General features: G+C 38.4%; 1 protein-coding gene across 3 annotated transcripts in view; it reads right to left on the reverse strand.

The window, feature by feature from the left end:
• ROCK2 (Rho associated coiled-coil containing protein kinase 2) overlaps window positions 1-20,932 on the reverse strand; it is a 102,102-nt gene that overhangs the window by 46,404 nt on the left and 34,766 nt on the right. For all 3 annotated transcript variants that reach the window (XM_065835953.2, XM_071807057.1, XM_065835954.2), the window contains exons 2-3: window positions 12,791-12,872; window positions 3,171-3,271 (exon numbers count right to left, since the gene is read on the reverse strand). In XM_065835953.2, the coding sequence (XP_065692025.1) occupies window positions 3,171-3,271; window positions 12,791-12,872 (183 nt within the window). The remainder of the gene's footprint in view (window positions 1-3,170; window positions 3,272-12,790; window positions 12,873-20,932) is intronic.

The raw sequence follows: 20,932 nt of genomic DNA on the forward strand, positions 1-20,932 counted from the left end.
GGCACTGTGTAAGAGAAGCTGCGATCTGGCAGCTGGCAATTATTTTCTTAGCTTTCCTCATCACCACAGACCCAGTAAAGCCAGAGGCCAGAGCTCAAGAGTAGAGTTTAATACTTCTAGAGTTATAGGAAATTGTTTTTCCACCAAAGTCAGAAGCTCAGACCAGAGTCATCTGATCTCTCTTTACTGGACCGAATTTTTGAATTTTTTTTTTTGGGGGGGAAAGCAAGGCTTTTTAATTAAAAAAAACTAGGTGTAAGATACAGCAGCAGAGAAAGTGTTTTCTTTCTTGCCAGAACCCAAAAAGCTGATCTCTGCACACTACTTCTTTCACAAGAAAGTGCTGTACTGAAACAGAAAGTTTTCGGGAAACAAAATTAAATGAAGGAGATTGTAGCTACTTTATGTGGTATGTTAACATACTCATTTTTTGGCTTGTTATATTTAACTGTTACAAATATTTAACAAATATTTGTGCTATAAATATTTACAAACAATGGCTCACACTGATAACATGACATTCATGAATTTAACTCATGTACTTAATCATGTTTTATTTATGGTTCTTTCTGCGCTGAGCCCCTACTGAAGCAAATTTCTATTCTGATCACAGAATGTGTTGCAAAATACCCTGATTACTGCAAATCCATCATCTGCAACTATGGTGTTAACATTCTGAACAGAGTAGAAATAGATATAGCTTAGCTCAAGAGTTTAAACTTGTATCATACCTTGTGAGGCAAAAAATCTAGGTATGTAGGCCCTCATCACCAGCTAATATTAGTTCAGATGCACAGCTGTATTTATTAACATGCTGCTTTTTATCTGTAAGACTACATAACATCATGATTTCTACATGTATTTTTATATTTCAGAAAAAGAGTGTTCTTTCAAATTGGCACAAAACAAACACAGAAGTTCCCTTCCAGTACCAAGCATTCTTAGAGGTTTTTTCAATCTGGGGGGCTTGAAGGGCTTATTTAAAGAATTCAAACCCCCCTAAACAACAAAAAAACAAACATTATTGTATGACCAAGTTACTATGCACTTTATTGTTTCGCTATAATGACGAGGCAAATGACAAGTAAAGTTTGTCTTTGAACTACCAAACTGTAGTATGTACACTGTGAAAAATCATCTGTATTTTAGAATTTAAATTGCGCACAACACAGTGAATTAAGGAAAAAAGTTTCCATTCTAAGCCAGAACAAACTGAAAACTTATATTTAAAATGAAATGTTAAAAAGCAAATGAAAATTATTTAGAAAAAACCCTTACATTCATAGAAATACACATATGAAAACAATGTATTTTGATTTCTGAAGCACATCAGAAATACAATTCTCTTTGATGTTTCCACAGCAAATATATCAGCGTGACATCCAAAAGACGGACATGACCTCTGTTATTGGGATCTTCTATTTTTCATCTTTCCCCTGCAAGAAATGGACAAGGAACTCTGCTCCTTACGACTTGATTCTTCACTGACTTCCCACACAAGTGCATGAAAAAAGAGCACCCTATTAGCTACGACAGGTGAATATATATAATGAAAAAAATGTCTTATAGAAGACTTCAAAATAAACCACTTGACATGACTGCCAGTGAAAAGACAAAGAACAGACTGTCTTCTCATGAAGATCCCTACAGCAGCCCCTTCTCAAATAAGTAAGGTTCTGCTGAAGGTTTTCCTTTTGTTTTTATGTCTTGCCAACAAGGATACAAAACCATTTGCAAGATATCTATTTATTCTTTAAAGACTTATTGGAAAATGGAGATCTTTGAAAGTACTCCTCTCCATAATCCATAAATTCTTCTGGACAAAAATGAAGTGCAAATGACCCAGAAAGAAACAGGTGAGAGGGTACTACACTGTCATGTTGTCAAATTCAGATGAAGTTGCATTAAAAAAAATAACCAAAATAAATGAAACAGAATTGCTGATAGAATGTTGTTAACAGCCTCCTGAATTACATCTAAATCCACAAATTACTCATGAGCCAAACAAATAGTGTTAGGTTAGTCACAGCTGGTTTCTTTTGCCCCGATTCAAACCAATTTCACTAACATGGAAAACATAAATACTTTTATAAATGTATAAAGAAAATGTATCGCCATTATATGCTGTGTATCTCCTACAAGCACTTCATGACTAAGATCTTGCCACACTCCTCAACAATACTCAAGAAAATATTTGTATTTTCCAAAATTGCTGTACATTACAGAAGACAACACAATTTTCCCAGCTTCCTAGTGCAAAGTTAGCACAGAACAGTGCAATGTCAGTTCCATGTCCAAAGGCACAAGCCAAAGGGTAATTTTTGTTACCTTGTGGTAACAAAATAACAAGCTTCAATTGCTGCAACAGTTGTTCCCCTTTCCATTTACTTGCTTCACATCTCTCTTTTAAACAAAGCTTACACAGACCAACATCATGGATCAGCTGATACGCACTTATCTCTTAGCTACTGATAACCTGTCCCTGGTGTTTGCATTCTCAGATTCTATTCGGTGTCTTTCAATCCATCTTATACATATGCTCACATTTTTGTGCTATTTCTGACACAGCATGACTTGGAAATCCAGGAAAAATCAAAATTAAATAAAAGCAGACTATGCATGATACAGTAAGTTACTTTTCGTTTTTTGATTGCCTTTTTTAAAAAATGGAATTTCTCTGCAATATAAATTTGAAAAGTAATCCCATTCTTACGGATTATTATGACGGATACAATGTCAAGTGGGCAATGTTAAAAGTGTCTTAAAAAAATCTTAATTTAATCTTATCAGTTAAATATAAAGCAAGCCTATCACAATTATAGGAATAAACCAAAATTTTTTGTTCCGCTACTAGATTGCTCTTTCCTATATAAGTTTCAGATATTATTATACAGTGATGCTGACAGTCAAAAAAATTTAGAATTGCCATGAACTACCTTTTCATTTCAGTCAAAGGATAGCAAACGTTTCCCAAGTACTTCTTTTCCAACCCATCACATTTCAAACTCAGATGTACTGTTCACTATGCAAAGAAATGACCTCATGATACTAGAAAAAAAAAACTCCTAGCCTTCAAAAGAATGTCTTTTTAGATATAAGGCATGCAAGACTGGGTAAGGTTTTGGCTAGAGCCATGAATCTGTCTAATCATTAAATCATTACAGTCTTACCAGCTGCACTTCTCCAAAAGCCCCTCTTCCGATCACCTTAACAACATCATAGTCTTCAGCTTTCATTTGTAAAGCTCGGATTTTTTCCACGATCTTCTCGTCTAAAACAAATCAAATAAAAGTAGTATTCTGTAAACGCATGCATTATCACAAGAATTTTCTCATTTTCATTTACAGTCAAAATAAGCTACTTTCATTTAAATATTTAGAGCCTTCTTGGCAATTCTCAAAGTCTGCAGTCACTATTAACAGTCCCTTAACCATTTACCTTCAGATGTTACAAATGAAATGGCTTTTGGACTTTGCTGACTCTCATTTCACACCTCTAATAATCATTCACAAGCTTACAGGAAGACTCTGGTAATGAAGAGAACTAGAGATGTCTATCTGGAATTTTCAGACAATTATTCATTGCCACCCGCTGTGCTGCCAGGACCCACTGCCACGCCATGGGTAAGGCAGGTGTGAAGTACCTGGCACACACAAAAGCGCTGCAGCTGCGACCTGCCCCTGCACACCTGGAGGGGTCAACTGCAGTCAGACGGTGTGGAATATAACTCAATAACCTTCATGTACAGCTTCAGATCATGCAGGGATATGACTTCAGATCCACTCAATTCATTCAATTTGAAATATTAATTCAAGGTTATTTATGCTTGCCTAACTGCTGGCCATCTCAAAGTGTGTTATAGTGTTCACTCCATGTGTAGTTCTACACTTTTTACGAATAGGTCTATAATGCTCTGTTCAAGTATCCTCTGGTACAATATTCTGGAGATAAGCTCTGTCTTTTCAGTATTTTTCTTATTGGCAGTTGTGGGATTCTGTAATGGAAACCAGTGAAATTCTGACCTCTGACAAATTATAAAACTATGCAAGATCCTAGACTCTTTATTTTGGTAAATGTAGCGTTCCTGGCTAAATGCATTTTAAAAATCTATTCTTATTACAAGGACAAAAGATAGTGGGAGCAATGAATAGAATCCATAATAGTGGAGGTAACCTTTCTTAAGTGACAAGCTTTGACACTGGCCCCATACCAGCCTAGATGAAGAACAAAACTAAGCAAAACAGGTTGGCTGGAGCAAGACCTCTACAGGGAGGAGCATTGTGCAAAAAGCTGTGGAAGTTTATACTCAGAGAGCAGTAGATGTGTGTATTGTGAGCCCCCTGTTTAGGGTCAAAGACCATGGAATTTGATCCCAAGAAAAGGAATTAAAGGTAATCTGAATGCATGGGGGGGGGGGGGGGGCGGGGAAGGATCAGAGATACAGTTAATTCAGTATGACATTAAAGATGACATGATCACCAGGGAGTTAATGATAATGAACATCTAGCAAATAGTTTAACCATTCCTGTGGATTCACAAAGAGCAACCTGGCAGGCTACAAGCAACCCAGGAGATACCTGACCATCAAGAACATTTATTTTGACCCAAGAGAGCACCAGGGCCAATCAAGGAAGCACTCTGATCTGCTGCTCACAAACGAGAATGAACTGACCAGGGATGACAAAGCCTGTGGCAGTCTTGGCTGAAGCAGCCATGAGATGGTAGAATTTAATATCCTGAGAGAACTGAAAAAGGAAAATAGTAGACCTTGGATGTCAGGAGAACAGACTACAGCTTGTTCAAGGACCTCAGTGGCAGGATCTCATGGGACACTGCTGTGGAGGGTAAAAGAGTGGGTTGATCTTCAAAGATGACACATACATAGCACAGAATGGTCTGTTCTAGTTAGCTATAAATGGAGCAGGCATGGTGGAGAGCCAGTTTGGCTGAATGGGCAACCTTGGCCTCAACTCAAGCACAAAAAACAAAGGATTGGAACATAGAGGCAGGGATGGACTAACCAGCAGGAATCACCCAAGCGCGCAAGGATGGAATTGGGAAAGCCAAGCTCAGCTGGAACTGAAACTAGCCAAGACCATGAAGGGAAACAAGAGCCTTGATAAATGCACTGGCAATAAAAGAAATAATGAGACAAACGTGGGCCCACTGCTCTCAGTGAAGTAGGGGATTTAGTGTCAAATGAGATGGAGAAGATAAAAGCACTCAACGCTTTTTTTGCCTCAGACTTCACTGGCAAGGTCTGCTCACAGGCCTCCCAGCTCCAGAGGGCTAACAGGAGAGTGTGGGGCTGTCAGGTGTCACAGTAGAGGAATTCAGAGTTAAGGACCAATAAAGCAAACTTGACATACATGGACCATGAGATGACACCGGATGCATCTGAGCATGCTGAAGGAGCCTGTCATCACCATTACCAGGATGTTCTCTATCATTTTCGAAAGGTCATGGCAACTTGATGAGCCTCCTGATGACAGGTAAAGGGCAAATGTCGTGTCCGGGTTCTAGAAGGACAAGAAGGAGGGTCCAGAAAGCTACAGTGTGGAAAAGAAGCCTAACCTCACTGCCCACAATGACCACAGAACAAATCCTTCTGGAATGCACTTCCAAGCACCCGATGGACAATAAAGGATGGGAACAGCCAGAATGCATCTAAAATAGAGAAACTCTGTTTCATTAACCTGATTGTCTTCCATGAGGAAACATCTGTTTCGGTGGACAAGGCAACAGCAGTAGATACTTCCTCTCCTTGACTGTAGTATGACTTTCACCACAGCATCTCAAAGTATCTTTGCAGTCAAACCAGGATGACATGCATTGCACAGAGAAATTACAAGGCGGGTGGAAAACTTGCTGGTCAATGGTTCAAAGCTCAAACACTGGAGGGCAGGGCTGCTCCTAAGAGGGACCCAGGCAGGATAGGTAAATGAGGTGACAGGAACCGCACAGAGTTCAAAGGCAAATGCATAGTCCTGCACCGGGGGTGCAAGGACACCACACTACAGTACAGGATGATGCTCACCAGTTGGAAGGCACCTTGACAAAGAAGACCTGAGAACCCTCATGGACAACAAGATGAACAAAGAGAACAAGTAGCAAGTCTTTGCACCGACTGCATACAGGGCTGCATTGGTAAACGCATAGTCAGTAGGTTGAGGGAAGTGATTTCTCCCCTCTGCCACTTGTGAGACCACAGCTGGAATGCTAAGTCTAGTGTTGGGGTCCTCAGTGCAAGGACAATATCAAAACATGCCCTAGCTTAATGAAAGGCCACTAAGATGCTTAGAGGGTGGGACCACATGATGCTCATAGGGAAGGTGAGGGAACTGGGATTGTTCAGCTTAAAATAATAGAATAGTTTGGGTTGGAAGGGCCCTTCAAAGGTCATCTAGTCCAACTCCCCTGCAATGAGCAGGGACATCTTCATCTAGATCAGGTTGCTCAGAGCCCTGTCCATTGTGGTGTTGGATGTCTCCAGGGATGGGGCATCTACCACCTACCTGGGCAACCTGGGCCAGTGTTTCACCATTCTCATTGTAAAAAATTTCTTCCTCATGTCCAGCCTGAATCTCCCCTCTTTTAGTTTCAAACCATCACCCCTTGTCCTGTCATAACAAGCCCTGCTAAAAAGTCTGTCCCCAGATGCTGCATCTCACAAGAGAGGGCAATCAATTGTTTCTGAGATGGTTCAAATGTTTTCAGATGTGTGAGATGAGATAGCAGGGATTTAAACATGTTGAGAGAGTGGGGTGTAGTTTTACATTGCTCCATTACTGGACAGAAACTCAGAGGAATAACTGTTCAAAATACAATACAGAAATCACAAACAATTTGAAGACAGCTCCAGTTAAACTGTTTAGGCATTGGACACTGCAGTTAAGCAGTGAAAAATCCAACAATATATGAAGTAAGCAAATTAGATACCACCTGAGGAGGCACCCATTTTATCACCCCTGTGAAACACTGAGGAGGAAGAAATCCTACTTGCTCTACTAAAAGATTTAATAATCTTAGTTAAAAACAACAGTATCATCTAGGGATGCGGGTACTTTGGAGGTATCAGTTATACATATGGATTGTCTATTTTGTTATAAAATGTAACAGATATGGAATAGATAACCAAAACATGGAACTAACATGAAACAAAAAACAGGCTGCAACAAGGCAAGCTCAGAGAAACCTTGAAGCAACGTCGTAACTGTAACATGCTAGATCATATGATTTAGGTCATATATCACATAACATGATCTAATTCAAGGTACAAGAGGCCTTTCAAACACTATCCTTTTACTATAACAGTGAATTTTCAGAAGATTTCACACAAATGAGTTTGAACATTTGTGGTATCTGTATGCACTGGCACCACAGATTGTGTAATATCTTACAGCCTCATGAATTTGCAACAGCACAAAGCTCCACAAAAGAAAAATGTCAGGTGTAAAGAAAGACATTAGATGGACTGCCCAGCCTCAGAGTATGCTGGAATCTTATAAAAATATTGTGACATTTGAGCAAAGGTCCTAAAATATGAGAATGTCATCACATATGGCTCAGGTTTCTTCTCAACACAGCAAGGACCAGGAATGCTGGATAGCAGGAGTGTTTAAAGACAGCTTTTGATTTACTACTTGAAAATGGCACCATAACCTTTAAACAAATGAAGCTTCAACGTTCTGAAAGGGCAGTGTGTTTGGATCAGTCACTGGCAGCTGGCAGCAAGAATGTGGCTGAAGGTTACAAGTGCTTGTGAAAATGGAACAAATACCTTACTAGAAGAGTAAGGGAGAACAGGGAAGAGGTGAAAACCAAGCTTTCCTGCTCTTTAAAAAAAAAAAAGTGTTTATATCCAGGTTATTTTCCTAGAAGTCAAAAGGAACATGTACCAGGCAGTTCTGGAGTGTGTAGATGTGAGGAATAAAAATGTAAAAGTGCAGTTTTATCCTCACAGACCAGACGCAGTCAGTCAATGGAGCACGTTAAGTCAAAAGCTGCTGCCCTAGGCAAAAGTCTGGTCAGAAGTTGAACTGAAGTTCAGCCAGGAAGTGCTGCAATCCCCCACCTGCCCAAAAACAAACAAAAAGCACAACAGAAAGACTGAAGTAATCAGGGGTGCATACTAACACCTGGTCAGAGGTATGCAAAGTATAAGAAGGTGCTGGACATCTTGCAGAAGCAGCAGAAACTAGCAGGCATAGTTTCTGACAGGGGAGTGTTTCCCCCTCCAGAGCAAAGAAACAGGGACAGAAGTATTTTGTCTTGTATAATTAAAGGAGCTGAACATAGGGAAAGAGAAAGTGGCAGTTCTCTGACTTGCAGGGGACAGCATTCTGGATTTAATGAAAGCAAGCCTGATGGCAGAACTGAATTGCATTCTATCTACCAAGTACTCAAATGGAAAAGTGGTTAATAACACTGACATATAACTTGTTTATATATCTAAGACATTCTATCTTAAACACTGTGGCTCTAATTCATGCTCTGCTTGGGAAACCTTGCTTATTTGATACCTCTCCCATCACTTCTCTTACCAGAACATCATTAAGAGTGGAACCAGAGCCCAACCTGCCAAGGTGACTGCAAAGACCTGGCAAGGAGTGGCCTTAAAGCAGCCAAGAGAAAACCAGAGGGGCAATTATCTCATTAACTCAACCTAAGATCTACATTGAACTACATTTCTAAGATTCTTCTTGGAATCTGACATTTCATCTGTGTCACTGACAGGAAGTATGGAGCACAGAGAATCACAATCACAATAGGAATTAACACCACACCAGGCAACGCATTTCTTTTGATAACTGCATGGCTGGCATATGATTCAGCAACTTCAACAGGTATAACAAAATGTGAGGAAGGAACCAAAACTGTTACTTTTGCAAGATGTTAATCTTAACAGATACATCTAAGAAAGCAGTGTCTGCTTGGAGAGGAAAATGGCAAAAGCAGCTTTCCAGGAGGTTTATGCAGGGGGTTAGCAAAGCTGCTGCACGAGTGACACACCTGTGTTCTACACGTTCTTTCTACTCTCAATACGTCCACCGCCATTGCACTCCAGAAGTTTGTCAACCTCCAAAACATCAGCAAATAATTTTAACACCAGAAGTTTCCAATTTTTGAGTGATGCTGATAACACATAGGAAGTCACTGATCCATTCAGGTAGTCAAGGCTTCTGGATTGTACCAGGCCTGCTGAAGGCACCACTCCTTGTGCTGCTCCTTGGAATTCCTCAAAATCCACTCTCTGTGCCCTTCTATTCCTGATGATAACATTACACATGACTGAATATTTTTAACTGTTGCTTAAAACGACTGCTTAATTATTAAACTTTCTTCTCCCAGAAGTTATAGCAGTTAAGAGGTTATGTAGTACCTGCATGGGAGACCGAAAAAGGCACAAGCCACTAAGACATGATTGAACACTTGGCAAATCTCAGATGACAGAAAAAGTGACTTGGAAGAATCGATTCAACCTGTTGTCATAGCCTAGACAACATTAAAAAAAAAAAAAAAAGGACCAATAAAGATTTGTTACACCAAGCCCATGCCGGAAAGCTTGAGCTTCTTTTCTAAAATAAGCAAGTGAGTTTTTGCTCTCAGAGGACTAGGAGATTCCTCTCATTGTTTTGGGAATTAGATGTTACGTTATGCTTTCCTGTCCCATGAACACTCCAGAAAAGCAGCAATTTAACCAGACTCCTAAGAGCTGATTAAAGCAATACAGAAGGCTGAAAAGGAATAGTTGTACTTTTATATGAGATCTTTACGTGCCTCTTATGATAAATACATGCTCTGCTTTGGCTCAGTGCTGTAGAGAAAGAGGTAAGAAATCAGAACAGTAAAGGGAAGCAGGTAATGAAAACGTTTCCTGCATATTAAACATGCAAAGAGGTTGATTCTGCAAAGTGGCCACAGAAACAGGATATATGACACTCCTATAGTACAGGCAATTAATAAATTGTAGCTTTGTGAAATGAGTTAAATATTTAGGTTTCAGCTTGAAACGATGAGTAGAGCTGAATATCAATTAAGGTCTCAGCTGAGATGCAAACTATTTCATTTTTAAATTAAAATAAGCTATTAATAAAACATTGACCTGATTAGTAATGGTTTGCAGTAGGTCTGAAGTAAGGTGTATTCAAACCTTTGGGAATATGGTAGAAAAAAATAATTTCCTTCTCAAAGTGTTACTGTGGAAGAATTAAGTGATTAAATGGAGTGAAAGCACAATAATTATTGCAGTGTTCTGCACAACTTTTGAAGATTTGTGTAATATGAATTAAAAAAAACCGTCAGCACCGACCCCGCCTCAGCGGCTTCACCTGGCACCGCAGTGTCACTTGCATGGCAGCCCTGTCACCTCTCTGCACTGCCTCAGGAGCCTGGACTGGGGACACAGGCTCCAGGCCCCTGCACACATTGCTTGTCAGAGTCTGTCACAACCTTTTGACAATAATTCTCATCCAGACATTTGCTATAGCTCTTCAGATGCTGAGAAAAATCAGAAGAGACAAGGACTCACTGTTCCCTAACCTAAGAGAGCAGCAACTTACTGTTCCATAAATCCTTACATTAGTTGCCAAGTCTTTCTCCAAATCCATGCTAACAAGAGGCTCCAGCAAGCACCCGTATGCTCTTCATTTCCACTGATACTTGCTACCCCCAGAATAGTTTCCACAACAACAAGAGATAAGGCTTCAGCAACTTTAAATCACATAAAATGGCAATGCCAATAAGAACCCAACTGCCCTCCCGGTTTTTCCTGCAGCCGAGCAGCTACCTTTGTGCTGGCACAAATATCAGTGAAGCAAACTAACCACCCCACTCCTTGCATTCATTCTGCTCAGTTCCCCAACCTGGTTTACAAGAAACCACAAAAACACTTGTGTCAGAAAGGACTCTGAAACAAATCGACGTGGCAGGACTGATTCTTTCAGTTGCAATGCCAAAACAGTACCAGCTTCAAGTGTTTACAAAATTCTCATTTCAGAAATATATATTAAAAAGGTGTAAATTAGAGAAGATACGCCATGCTATTTTCATTCTCTCCAGGCAGTACAGAAACAGGAAAGAATTTACATGGGTGACTCTTAGGTGAACAGCCGCATTATGTGTGAACCAAAATAGTCAGCTCTTACTTGCTTTTTTAAAGTTCAACAGGTAAGGATGAAGTGCACCCCTGAAAACTCTTCATTAACTACTGTGAATTTTTTTGTAACCCATTTCAGAATTTTCTTTAGCTAGTAGCTATTTCAACTGTAAAATGTCAGCTGATTGTTAAAAAAAGGCAGTAAAATTATGAACCAAAGTATACTTCTGGGTTTCTGCCACTGCCAGTAGCTTGCAGGCCACATCAGATCCTTAATAATATTTACTACAATAATGGGAGGGAACCTAGAGTAGGAGAAGAAGCAAAAGCCTTCTAAAAAGGGAAGACAGACAGCAAGAATGTTCAGGGGCTGCAGGAAAAAAAATAATCAAAACACCCAAACGTGTTCCCAAGGTTAAATAGTTTTCCCATAGTTGCTATTTTTAATAGCCAGATAACAGAAGAGACTGGTCTTCTGATTAGAAAAAGGTTTCTAATTTTGTCCTACTGCAAAAGCAGTATTGTAATGTAAAGGCAAATTTGAACAGCTCATAAAAGTTACTGTCATTTATATAATTTTCATATTTGCCATAGACTGGGCTTTTCCCTCTCACCACATTTAAAATGCACAGTTGCAGGTAACAACACTACTAAAAATGCTGTTCCTGACCCTTTCTTTCATAAATATCTGCTTTAATTCCTCTGTACTCAAACTGAGAAAAGTCCCAAGGTATGCTTCTCCTTCCTAAACTGCTGTTTCTTTCTTACTCTATTTTCAATGACTTCTCCAAATGAGACTCTACCGGCAACTGTAAAGGCCCATGTCCAGGTACAGAGCTCTGCCAAACCTCACGGAGAAGCACTGAACTCCAAACATAAGAACTCAGCACGAACGACTATACCAGCCACCATTTAACTGAGGAGCATGAGTGGGTATTAAAAGGAGTCCCAGTGCAGGGAGCACAGACACACATAGCTCTTATCAGTAAAGAATCAAAAGAGGAGTTGGGTATTTTAAAAAAATATGTATCTCAAAATAAGCTCACTACAACGCACAGTTCCAAGAAGGCTTACTCTCCGCAACTTACATGTTAAAGCAAATAATCCATTATTTTTAGAAGAAAAAAAACTAGTTTATATACATGGACAGAAAACACTTTAAAGACAAAATACAGCTACTCTGATGTAAGAGACTTCCATTTTCATACACTCAATACACTCCTAGATTCTGCATACAATTAGTGTGTTGGGAATCACAAACATTTACACATAGGTTCAAAAATGTTCTAAAAAGTCTAAAAGTCAACAGATAACTTCTCTTTTAGATTAAGTAAGACTGCATATACAATGTTACATTTTCAAGTAATTAATTCATAAAGAATAATAACTGGTATGTGCTTTGCAAATTATGCCACTGCACTCATTTAAGATAAAAACAACATAAAAGGATTTTTCCAAGTGTAGTTGGAAAAAATACAACCTAGAGTTAGTATTTTCCAATATATTTTCAGAAATACAATGACTACCCAAAATGAAACTTCTCTGTACCAAATGGTCCTCCAAAGCCTTCTGAATATAGAAGCTCAGTTATAAAAATTAGTAAAGTGAAAACCAGTAATGCATTTCTGACCACTCAGCTCCCTATGACTGAGATCACAACATGCCATTGTTTAAGGGCCACTGGCAACTTACATCTGTTTAAGAAATTATCGATGTTCTTGTTCTTTCTCAGCGCTGGATAATCCAGATCAAGGACCAAAGAATTCAAGCCATCCTGAAAAGGAAAAGAAATAAACATAAGTTAATTGAGTTCTAACATCATAATTAACAACTTTCTTAAAAGTACTACACTGAGACTGATTACATATTATTCAACTCACGCATTACATTCCTAGTAGGCAAACCAAACAAGCTCTCAAGTATGTTTATAAAGCAGTCACTGTGAAGGAGCTAACACACACCACTGGCTCCAAGTTGGTCTATAAACAGTACAGATACATTACCACTGATTAGTGGGACTGGGACTTAAACTGCAGTAGTAGTTTTAATCTTAACCAGTAAGTAACCTTACTCATTAAACACTGATTTGAGATACTTGGTTCAGTCAATCTGATTTACTTCTTCCCATTATATTTTTCCTGCATAGTCAAGAGCTTTGTTCATATTATCCATATTATTGCTTTGATCACAGTCTCTACCTTCTCATTCTGGGTATTCAAACAAAAGCTAAACATTTTTCTTCCTGGCAGCAAGACATGACCTAAACTGAAGAAGACAATTCACAACATAATTCAAGCTCACAAGACTGGATTACTTTTTTAAGCGACTCAACACAAGACAAGCCAGAACTCCACATGCTGTTCTGCTACCAATTATCAATGCCTCCACAGAAAACAACTGAGACTGCTTCAAATGGCAAGAGATGAGATCACCAAAATCTAAACTAAAAATAGTTAAAAGACCTAACTCAATTCTACCTTTCAGCAACCTAGAAAAACTTAAAAAAACACTCTTCAAAACATGAATCCCTTTCCAGTTACACAAGGACAAATAAAAATCAGTTTCAGATACTAAGAAGATCCAGAGATTCCATTCGCAGAATCACACTCAGCATCTTCAGTGTCCTGCCTGAACTGGCAGTTTTATTAATTGTTCTAGGAATAAAACCCTGAGATGGTTTCTTCTTGACAGGGCATCACAGAGATTTAAGTCAGAGACCACATCACTTTTATTAATAGGCAGCCAACAGAACTAAACAGCTTTTCAGTCTTCTTAATAACTGAAGTTATAGCTAACAACCTGCTGACCTTTTTTTTTTTCTTAATATATCTGGGAAGGGATCATTAGTTGCAAATATCACTAAAATTATTATACTCATTCTAATAAAATATGTACCTGGACAGAGCTGAAGGCAAGGTCCAAGATTATTTTGAATGCCAGACTGTCCTAAATACATACATACATACACAAAGAAGTCTCTCATCTGTGGAGATACTGCTTTTCACCACAAAAACCATTAATGATTAAGCATATTTTCAAAATTAAGATATTCAACTGCCTTTTTATTTTTAACCTAACAAATTAAATTGTCTTGGGAAGCGTCATAGACAAGCTGACAAAGTATAGATTAGACAAATGAAGTGGATTAAAAACTGGCCGAAAGACTAGGCCCAGAAGACTGAGATCTCTACCCCAAGAAAGGTAAGGATGTACTGGAATGAGTCCAGTAAAGAGCCATGAAGATTAAAGCACTGGGGTATTTCTCCTAAGAGGAGAGAGAGGCTCAGCAAGCTGGGACTCTTCAGCCTGGAGAAGACTCAGGGTAGGGGATCTCATCAATGTGTGTAAGTACCTGATGGGAGGGAATGAAGAAAAGGTAGTGCTTGCTGACAGGGCAAGAGACAACAGACACAAAGTAAAACACATGAAGTTCCACCTGAACACAAGTAAACACTTTTCTCCTGTGAGGGTGGCCAAACACTGGCACCAGCTGCCTGGAGACACTGAGGAGTCTCCATCAGTGGAGATATTCAAATCCTAACTGGACATGGTCCCAGGAAACCTACTCCAGCTGATCCTGCATTGAGCAGGGGGGTTGGATTAGGGGGGTTGGATTAGGTGATCTCAAGAGGTCCTTGCCAACCTCCACCCATTTGTGATGTAACACCTAAAATATTTCCACCACCACACAGAAAAAAATGGAATTTTACTCTTGAATCTATGTAACACAAATTGTGTGGCAAAGGTCTTACACATCACATTTTAGAACTTCCTTACAAAAAGAAACATAAAACAGTGTTAATAAGTAAAAAGGGAAGTAAATGAAGAAGACACAGTATCAATCGTTAGTTACTTTTAAACCACCATTTACAGGCATGATTTCAGTCTTGACCACAAGTGTCCCCACAAGACCCATTACAGACAATGGAGTGATGCACTAGGACATCGCACTCACCTTTCAGAACTCAGCACCTATTCTTAAATATGATGACATTTTTACAAAACATGCAATAAAACTAAACCAAAGTAACCAAGTTGTTAAATACTTGTGGATTAATCATTGCATGGGTTGCAGAGGAACTGCCCAATGACCTGGACAGATCCAACGGAAAGTACTCTGACTTGAGGTGATTTCCTGCAAAATAACGTAATAGAATCTATAATATTAAACCCTTTATTTAGCAAACACTGCCTTCCAAAAAAGGATATCTCACATTCTGTAGCACAGTGTATCAGCAGAAATATGGATCTTCACCTTTTCACGTGTAGAAAAGGACCATACGGAATGTCCTGATGGAGAACAGCTGGGTCACCTTTTATAACTGCACCCAGCGCAATGAAGTCTCAATTCCAATTGCGCGGTAATCTACACACAACACCTAACTCCAACATCAAATACAACCTGAAGCTACACTAATGTTAATATATTTGCAATATAACTGCATTAACATTTGATTGTAGTTCACAGTATCTATTTACAGTATCAAGAGTCTTTCTTACTCTTTAGAATCCCTTAATACAATTAAGAGTTTCACAATTGGTCCTGAGCATGTTTCTTTCCAATTAAAGACAGTTCTCATTTTTACTGCCCAGATTCAAAAATAAAAACTACTTCTCTAGAGCTGAGCACCTTCTTACTCAATCTTTCTTCACAGTCTAACACCTTATTTATCACTCCTTTCACGTTTTTCTTTTACTGCTGTTCAAACAATAATGTAATGATCACTAACAACTGGGCAGACATTTTAAGGCAGATGTAAAAGCACTCTGTGACAACACAAACCAACGAGGCATATTTGTGTTCTTCATATTTTGGGGTGAGGGGGAAAGAGAGGCAAGGTTACCTGATATTTCAATGTTTTTCATGAATTTTAGAGGTTGAGCAAGTAAAGCATTTACAGTGTGCACTACTTATATTTTACGCACAAAGTCAGGGAAAAGAATAAAGTTATCAACCCAAACAGTCCAACAGTAAAGGTGGATTACAAGATCCAAACCACCATAATTTCCAATATAAACTGAGCTGTATATTATTATTTCAGATGTCACTGTTTTTTTCCCATGTCATTCTGATTCCACAGGCACTTTTTGGGCTATAAAACCTGAGAATCATATTTACAGCAACTTTTTATTAGCTCTTTCTCTCTCCTTTTCATGGACTTCTGGTAACAATTTTCACAAGTAGCTATGAATGAACAGAAATTTGAGACAAGCAGAACGGCCTATTCTTAACTACGTGGAAGCATCCTAACTCTTGAGGACGGTCAGCTGCAGTTCGTATCAAAAAGAGGTGATTAGTATCAGCATCACGAGGAACAGAAAGTGATTTTTTTTTTTTATCCCTGTGAACAAAACTTACTACCGAACTCTTAAAGACCAGATTTTATGCTCTTGAGTGTAATTTTTAGGTAAGGGATTTTCAGCTTCATATCAACATGTAGTTTATGAAAGACTTGTCTTGTACATTAGGATTTTGTCAAAAGGTGTTTCCTTAAAGCTTTACATTTTCATTAAAAGGCCTAGTTTACATTACTTAACATGAAAATTGTACTCCAATTAAGAAGCTGGGTCAAAACATTACACAGTAAAGCAGACTGTTCAAGCTGAAGAAAAGTAATCCAGGAAATGACATCTCCTCTGTCTAGGCCTCACAGATAAGTCACTTCAACCAGGAAATATGTTATTAAAGTGATTTCACTGTTCGCTTCCTCCTTCTGCCATTACAAAAGGCTCAGAAGTGAACAGGCCAAAAATAGCAGCTTCCAAACAAAAGCACTGTTGGCAAAGACAGCTCTGGCCCCATCAAAAGCCTTTTGCTCCCAGCAAACATGCTAAAGCATTCTCCACAGATTGTTCTCCAAGAGAAAAGTCCAAACTAGGTATTTTTGCAACACCCTCCTACTGGTGTAGAGTTCCTGGCCATCTTGGCAGCAGCGACCACCTCTGGGGACAACACATGGCCTGGCTGCCCCAGCAAACAGCTTGGACTGTTACAGACCTGAATGAACCGAAGGAAAAAACAGGCAAGAAATGTTCACGAAGTACAGGAACTAAATGGTTATGTTTTTCTCTCTGACAAGATGGGCAGTAATAAGCAAAAATAATGGTAGCTTCTCAATAACCACCTCCAAGCTAATGCCAGGCAATTCCACTGCAGCCCTCACTGAATTAAACCGTGCTATGCTGATACTAATTTCTAAAATTAAAATAGCTATTTGAACCCATTCAACATTGATACGTACATATAAACTCCACAGCATGCCACAAGAGCTTTGGCTGCTTAGAATTATTACTCGCTCTCATAATGAGAAAAAAGTAAAACTCAAGACTAAAAAGTAAGATGGCTGAACAGATACCAGTTGCTTCCTTAGTACACACTAGAAACAACTCATAATCCTGCAATAACCGGAAAACCTAAGAAACCTGATTTACTGAAAAATGCCCCTGCCCATGGCAGAGGGGTTGGACTAGATAATCTTTCAAGATCCCTTCCAACCCAAACCCATGTGATTCTATGAAACGTTCACTGAACTATTACATACAAGAAAACCTAAAGACAAATCTTTTCCCTTTGTCAGCCTTCCAAATCCTCAAATAAAGTTTAATAAACTATGTTGCAGAGGAAAGTAAGGATAGAAAAGCCTGCAACTTCAGATCACATTTTCCTAACTTGACCTACATTCTTTTTAAAGCAGAACATCCTATATCTATGCCCAAAGGAACCCATCATTTAATAACTTCACCAGGATCAACCCCCCACTATTTTCTTCCGTGTGCCAAACGGACCCTTAACTAATTCTGGTCCTTCCCTGAGCGGTTACTTCTTTCAATATTATAGAAGCTCCTTTGGATACAAGGAGAACAGCTCAGGAAGAACACACAATATGAAAAAAAACCTGAAAGGCCATATGCAAGGGAAATACGCCACTTTCCCAAGCTTATTCTACTCAGTGTTCATTAGTATATGCTGCAATTCATTTTTCTCTTAAGCAAAACTACGATGTGAAATAACAATTCAGGGCATGAGAGATAATGCAGCCAACATTTATTGTTGGGAGGTCTTGCTATTCTAGAAGTTCTTTAATAGTTCTACATTAATTACAGATTTAAGTTTTACCAGTACTGAGTATATACAGTTTAGAAACCTAAAAGCAGCTGCTCTCCACAAATAAGTATGTAAATACTTAACAACAGGTTTTACTTGCAATCTGGTTTCTGTATAGGAAGGTAAACAAATATTGAAATTATTCAAATGACTGAAATGATTTTAATATTGTCTACTATTGAATAAATGCAAATTTTTCTTCATTGTACAAGCAATACTCAAGGACCGTCATCTCATGTACTCCATCCTACATGCCTATTTTAATGGTTTTATACAATTCACGTTGCTATTTGAAAGGCACAGTGCCAAACTGTTCCACTGTAACAAGAGGATGATAACAGACCAAACCAAGCTTCATGCTTAAATACTAACAAAAGAATAATCACAAAATTGTTCAAGATGCAATAAGACCAACTTCAAGGAACAACACTATGGAACAGCAAAAGCATGTAAATAAAGATAAGAAAGGCAAAGGAGTAAAATGAGTTGTAGTTTACAAGAAACAAGACTAAAAAAATGAAGATACTTTACATAACAATGATTAAAATAAAAGTCCATTAAGAGTTAAGAAAAGCAAAGAATGCACTGAAGTTTTTCATACCTTCTTCGATATTTTGATGTTACGTATCTAGACATATTAACACGGCATAAGAACAAAAAAATAATCCTAAAGAAAATCACCGTACATGAATGTGCTGAGGACAAGAAGATCAACTGAGATTCACTCTAAAATATTTAAAGAGACTGTAAAAATCAATTTTGAAAACTCAAAAGAACAGAAAGTGTCACCAGGACTTAAAAGGGCAAATCAAAACACCACTGTTAAAAGGGAGAGGACTTTCCAAACTACAGATCAGAATAGCTGGGGAGAGGGAATTGGAACAAGATGTTAATCAGTTTGTAAAGACCTAAAAGATTAACACGTAAGGTCCAGTGTTTAAGTCCTTTTCTATTCTTCTCAAAAACGAAACAGTGTCATGTAACTGATTTCTGGCACAATATATGATGTAATCAATAAAGCAAAGTGTCTGAACATAGTAATAAAACACAAGACTCACCATTCTCATTTGCAAACTAAAAAAATACTGTATAGGAAATCATGGAGAAAATGTCCAAAAGGTAATTATCACAAGATTATCAGGACTTGGAAAAGTGTGTCAAAAAGAAATTCCCCTGGGTTTGTCCTCTTCCACTTCTACCGAATATTTTCATTATGACAATAAAGCAGAATATGAAACTTATCTTTCAAGAACCAATAAAAAAAAAAAAAAAAAAAATCAGCAAATGGCACCACGCTCAGAGTTCTGAGCACACACTTTTTATTGCATTTAAACTCATCTCAAAATGAAGGAAAAAAATCTGGAAAAAAAAAAACACAGTCACATGCAACTCAAAGGAAAAGCACAAAAGGAGGGGAAAAATCCCCACTAACATAGGATTTTGAAATAAATTAAATGCACAGAACATGAAAATGGAAATAATGAGTAAACAGGAAGATAACAGAAAAATATGTAAGGTTACAGCAAAGCAGAATTCCAACCTAGGATGCATAAACAGGAGGTGCATTGTATAAGACCTCACAGAAAACTAATGTTCCTTATTAAATAAGGGTTAGAAATCATTTCTTGATATTGTTATAGCCTAAGGCAGAATGTTATGAACCCCTGTACACAGGACTGCAAAAAACAAGCTGGAAAAGAACCAAAGAGAAGTTAACAAGAGCAGGGAAGTGATACGCGATTTCTTCCACAGAAGATGGTCAAGACCAGAGACTTTAGCCTTAAACAAGGTCAGCTTAAGAGGAGACAGCAAAATTTCTTTCAGAACATTAAAAGGTTGTTCTGAGCGATGATCATGATGGAAATTTCCTCACACCCCCAGAAACAGTCTAAAAAAATAGCTGAATTAGAAGTGAAGATTCAGGCTACAGATTAGGAAAAGAAATCTAAATAGTGAAGAATTGACGTAATATACCTACCCAAGGAAGGTGAGAAATCATCTTCACAACTGATTCACAAGTTAGAGAAATATTTATTACAGTAGATTGAGCTGTGGATCCTACCTCTGGGAAGAGGACTTTACTAGTGATCTCTTAAAGTCCTTTGAAGCCTACCTGGAAACTCTTCATAAACCAGTTGAAGAAATACACAAAAGCATTAAATTAAGCCAAAGAGAGAGAACTGAGGAAGAGGAGTAAGCCAACAGCTGTGAATACGCAACTTATTATCCAAAATAATATTCACTTTAATAAAACAACGTTTTAACACTTAACCATTTAAAAAAATGTCCATTTTCTCTTCCAAATCAGTTGTTGCTATCTTCTTAATAGGCTTAATAAAACTGGTCTTGCATGTCTTGCTGGTTATCAGCTGCAGCCATGGAAAATTCAGTAGTTCACCATATCTGCTTCCATCTGAAACCACTGTACATCTCCAGGTTCTTTAGCTACCTTTGATTTTAGAGATCATGTTGCTTCCAAAAAAAACCCCAATGTTCACCGAAGCCCAGTATTGCAAACCTGTCAAAATAACACTAGAGATAATTTCCTATTAATTGGAAGTCTTCAAGGCCTTTAATAACAAGCTCAGCTCTTTAGCAAGAGAGCCAAGCCTGTCTGATCATTCTGACTGTTACTCTCCCTCAACAAGTCGCTCAGGCTTCAGCTCGGATGAAGATTTCCCAAGCAATCAAGCAGAATACTAAACGTACTATACACAAAATACACAGAA

Source organism: Patagioenas fasciata, chromosome 3 (genome assembly GCF_037038585.1).
Source record: "Patagioenas fasciata isolate bPatFas1 chromosome 3, bPatFas1.hap1, whole genome shotgun sequence".
In the NCBI taxonomy this organism is placed as follows: domain Eukaryota; kingdom Metazoa; phylum Chordata; class Aves; order Columbiformes; family Columbidae; genus Patagioenas; species Patagioenas fasciata.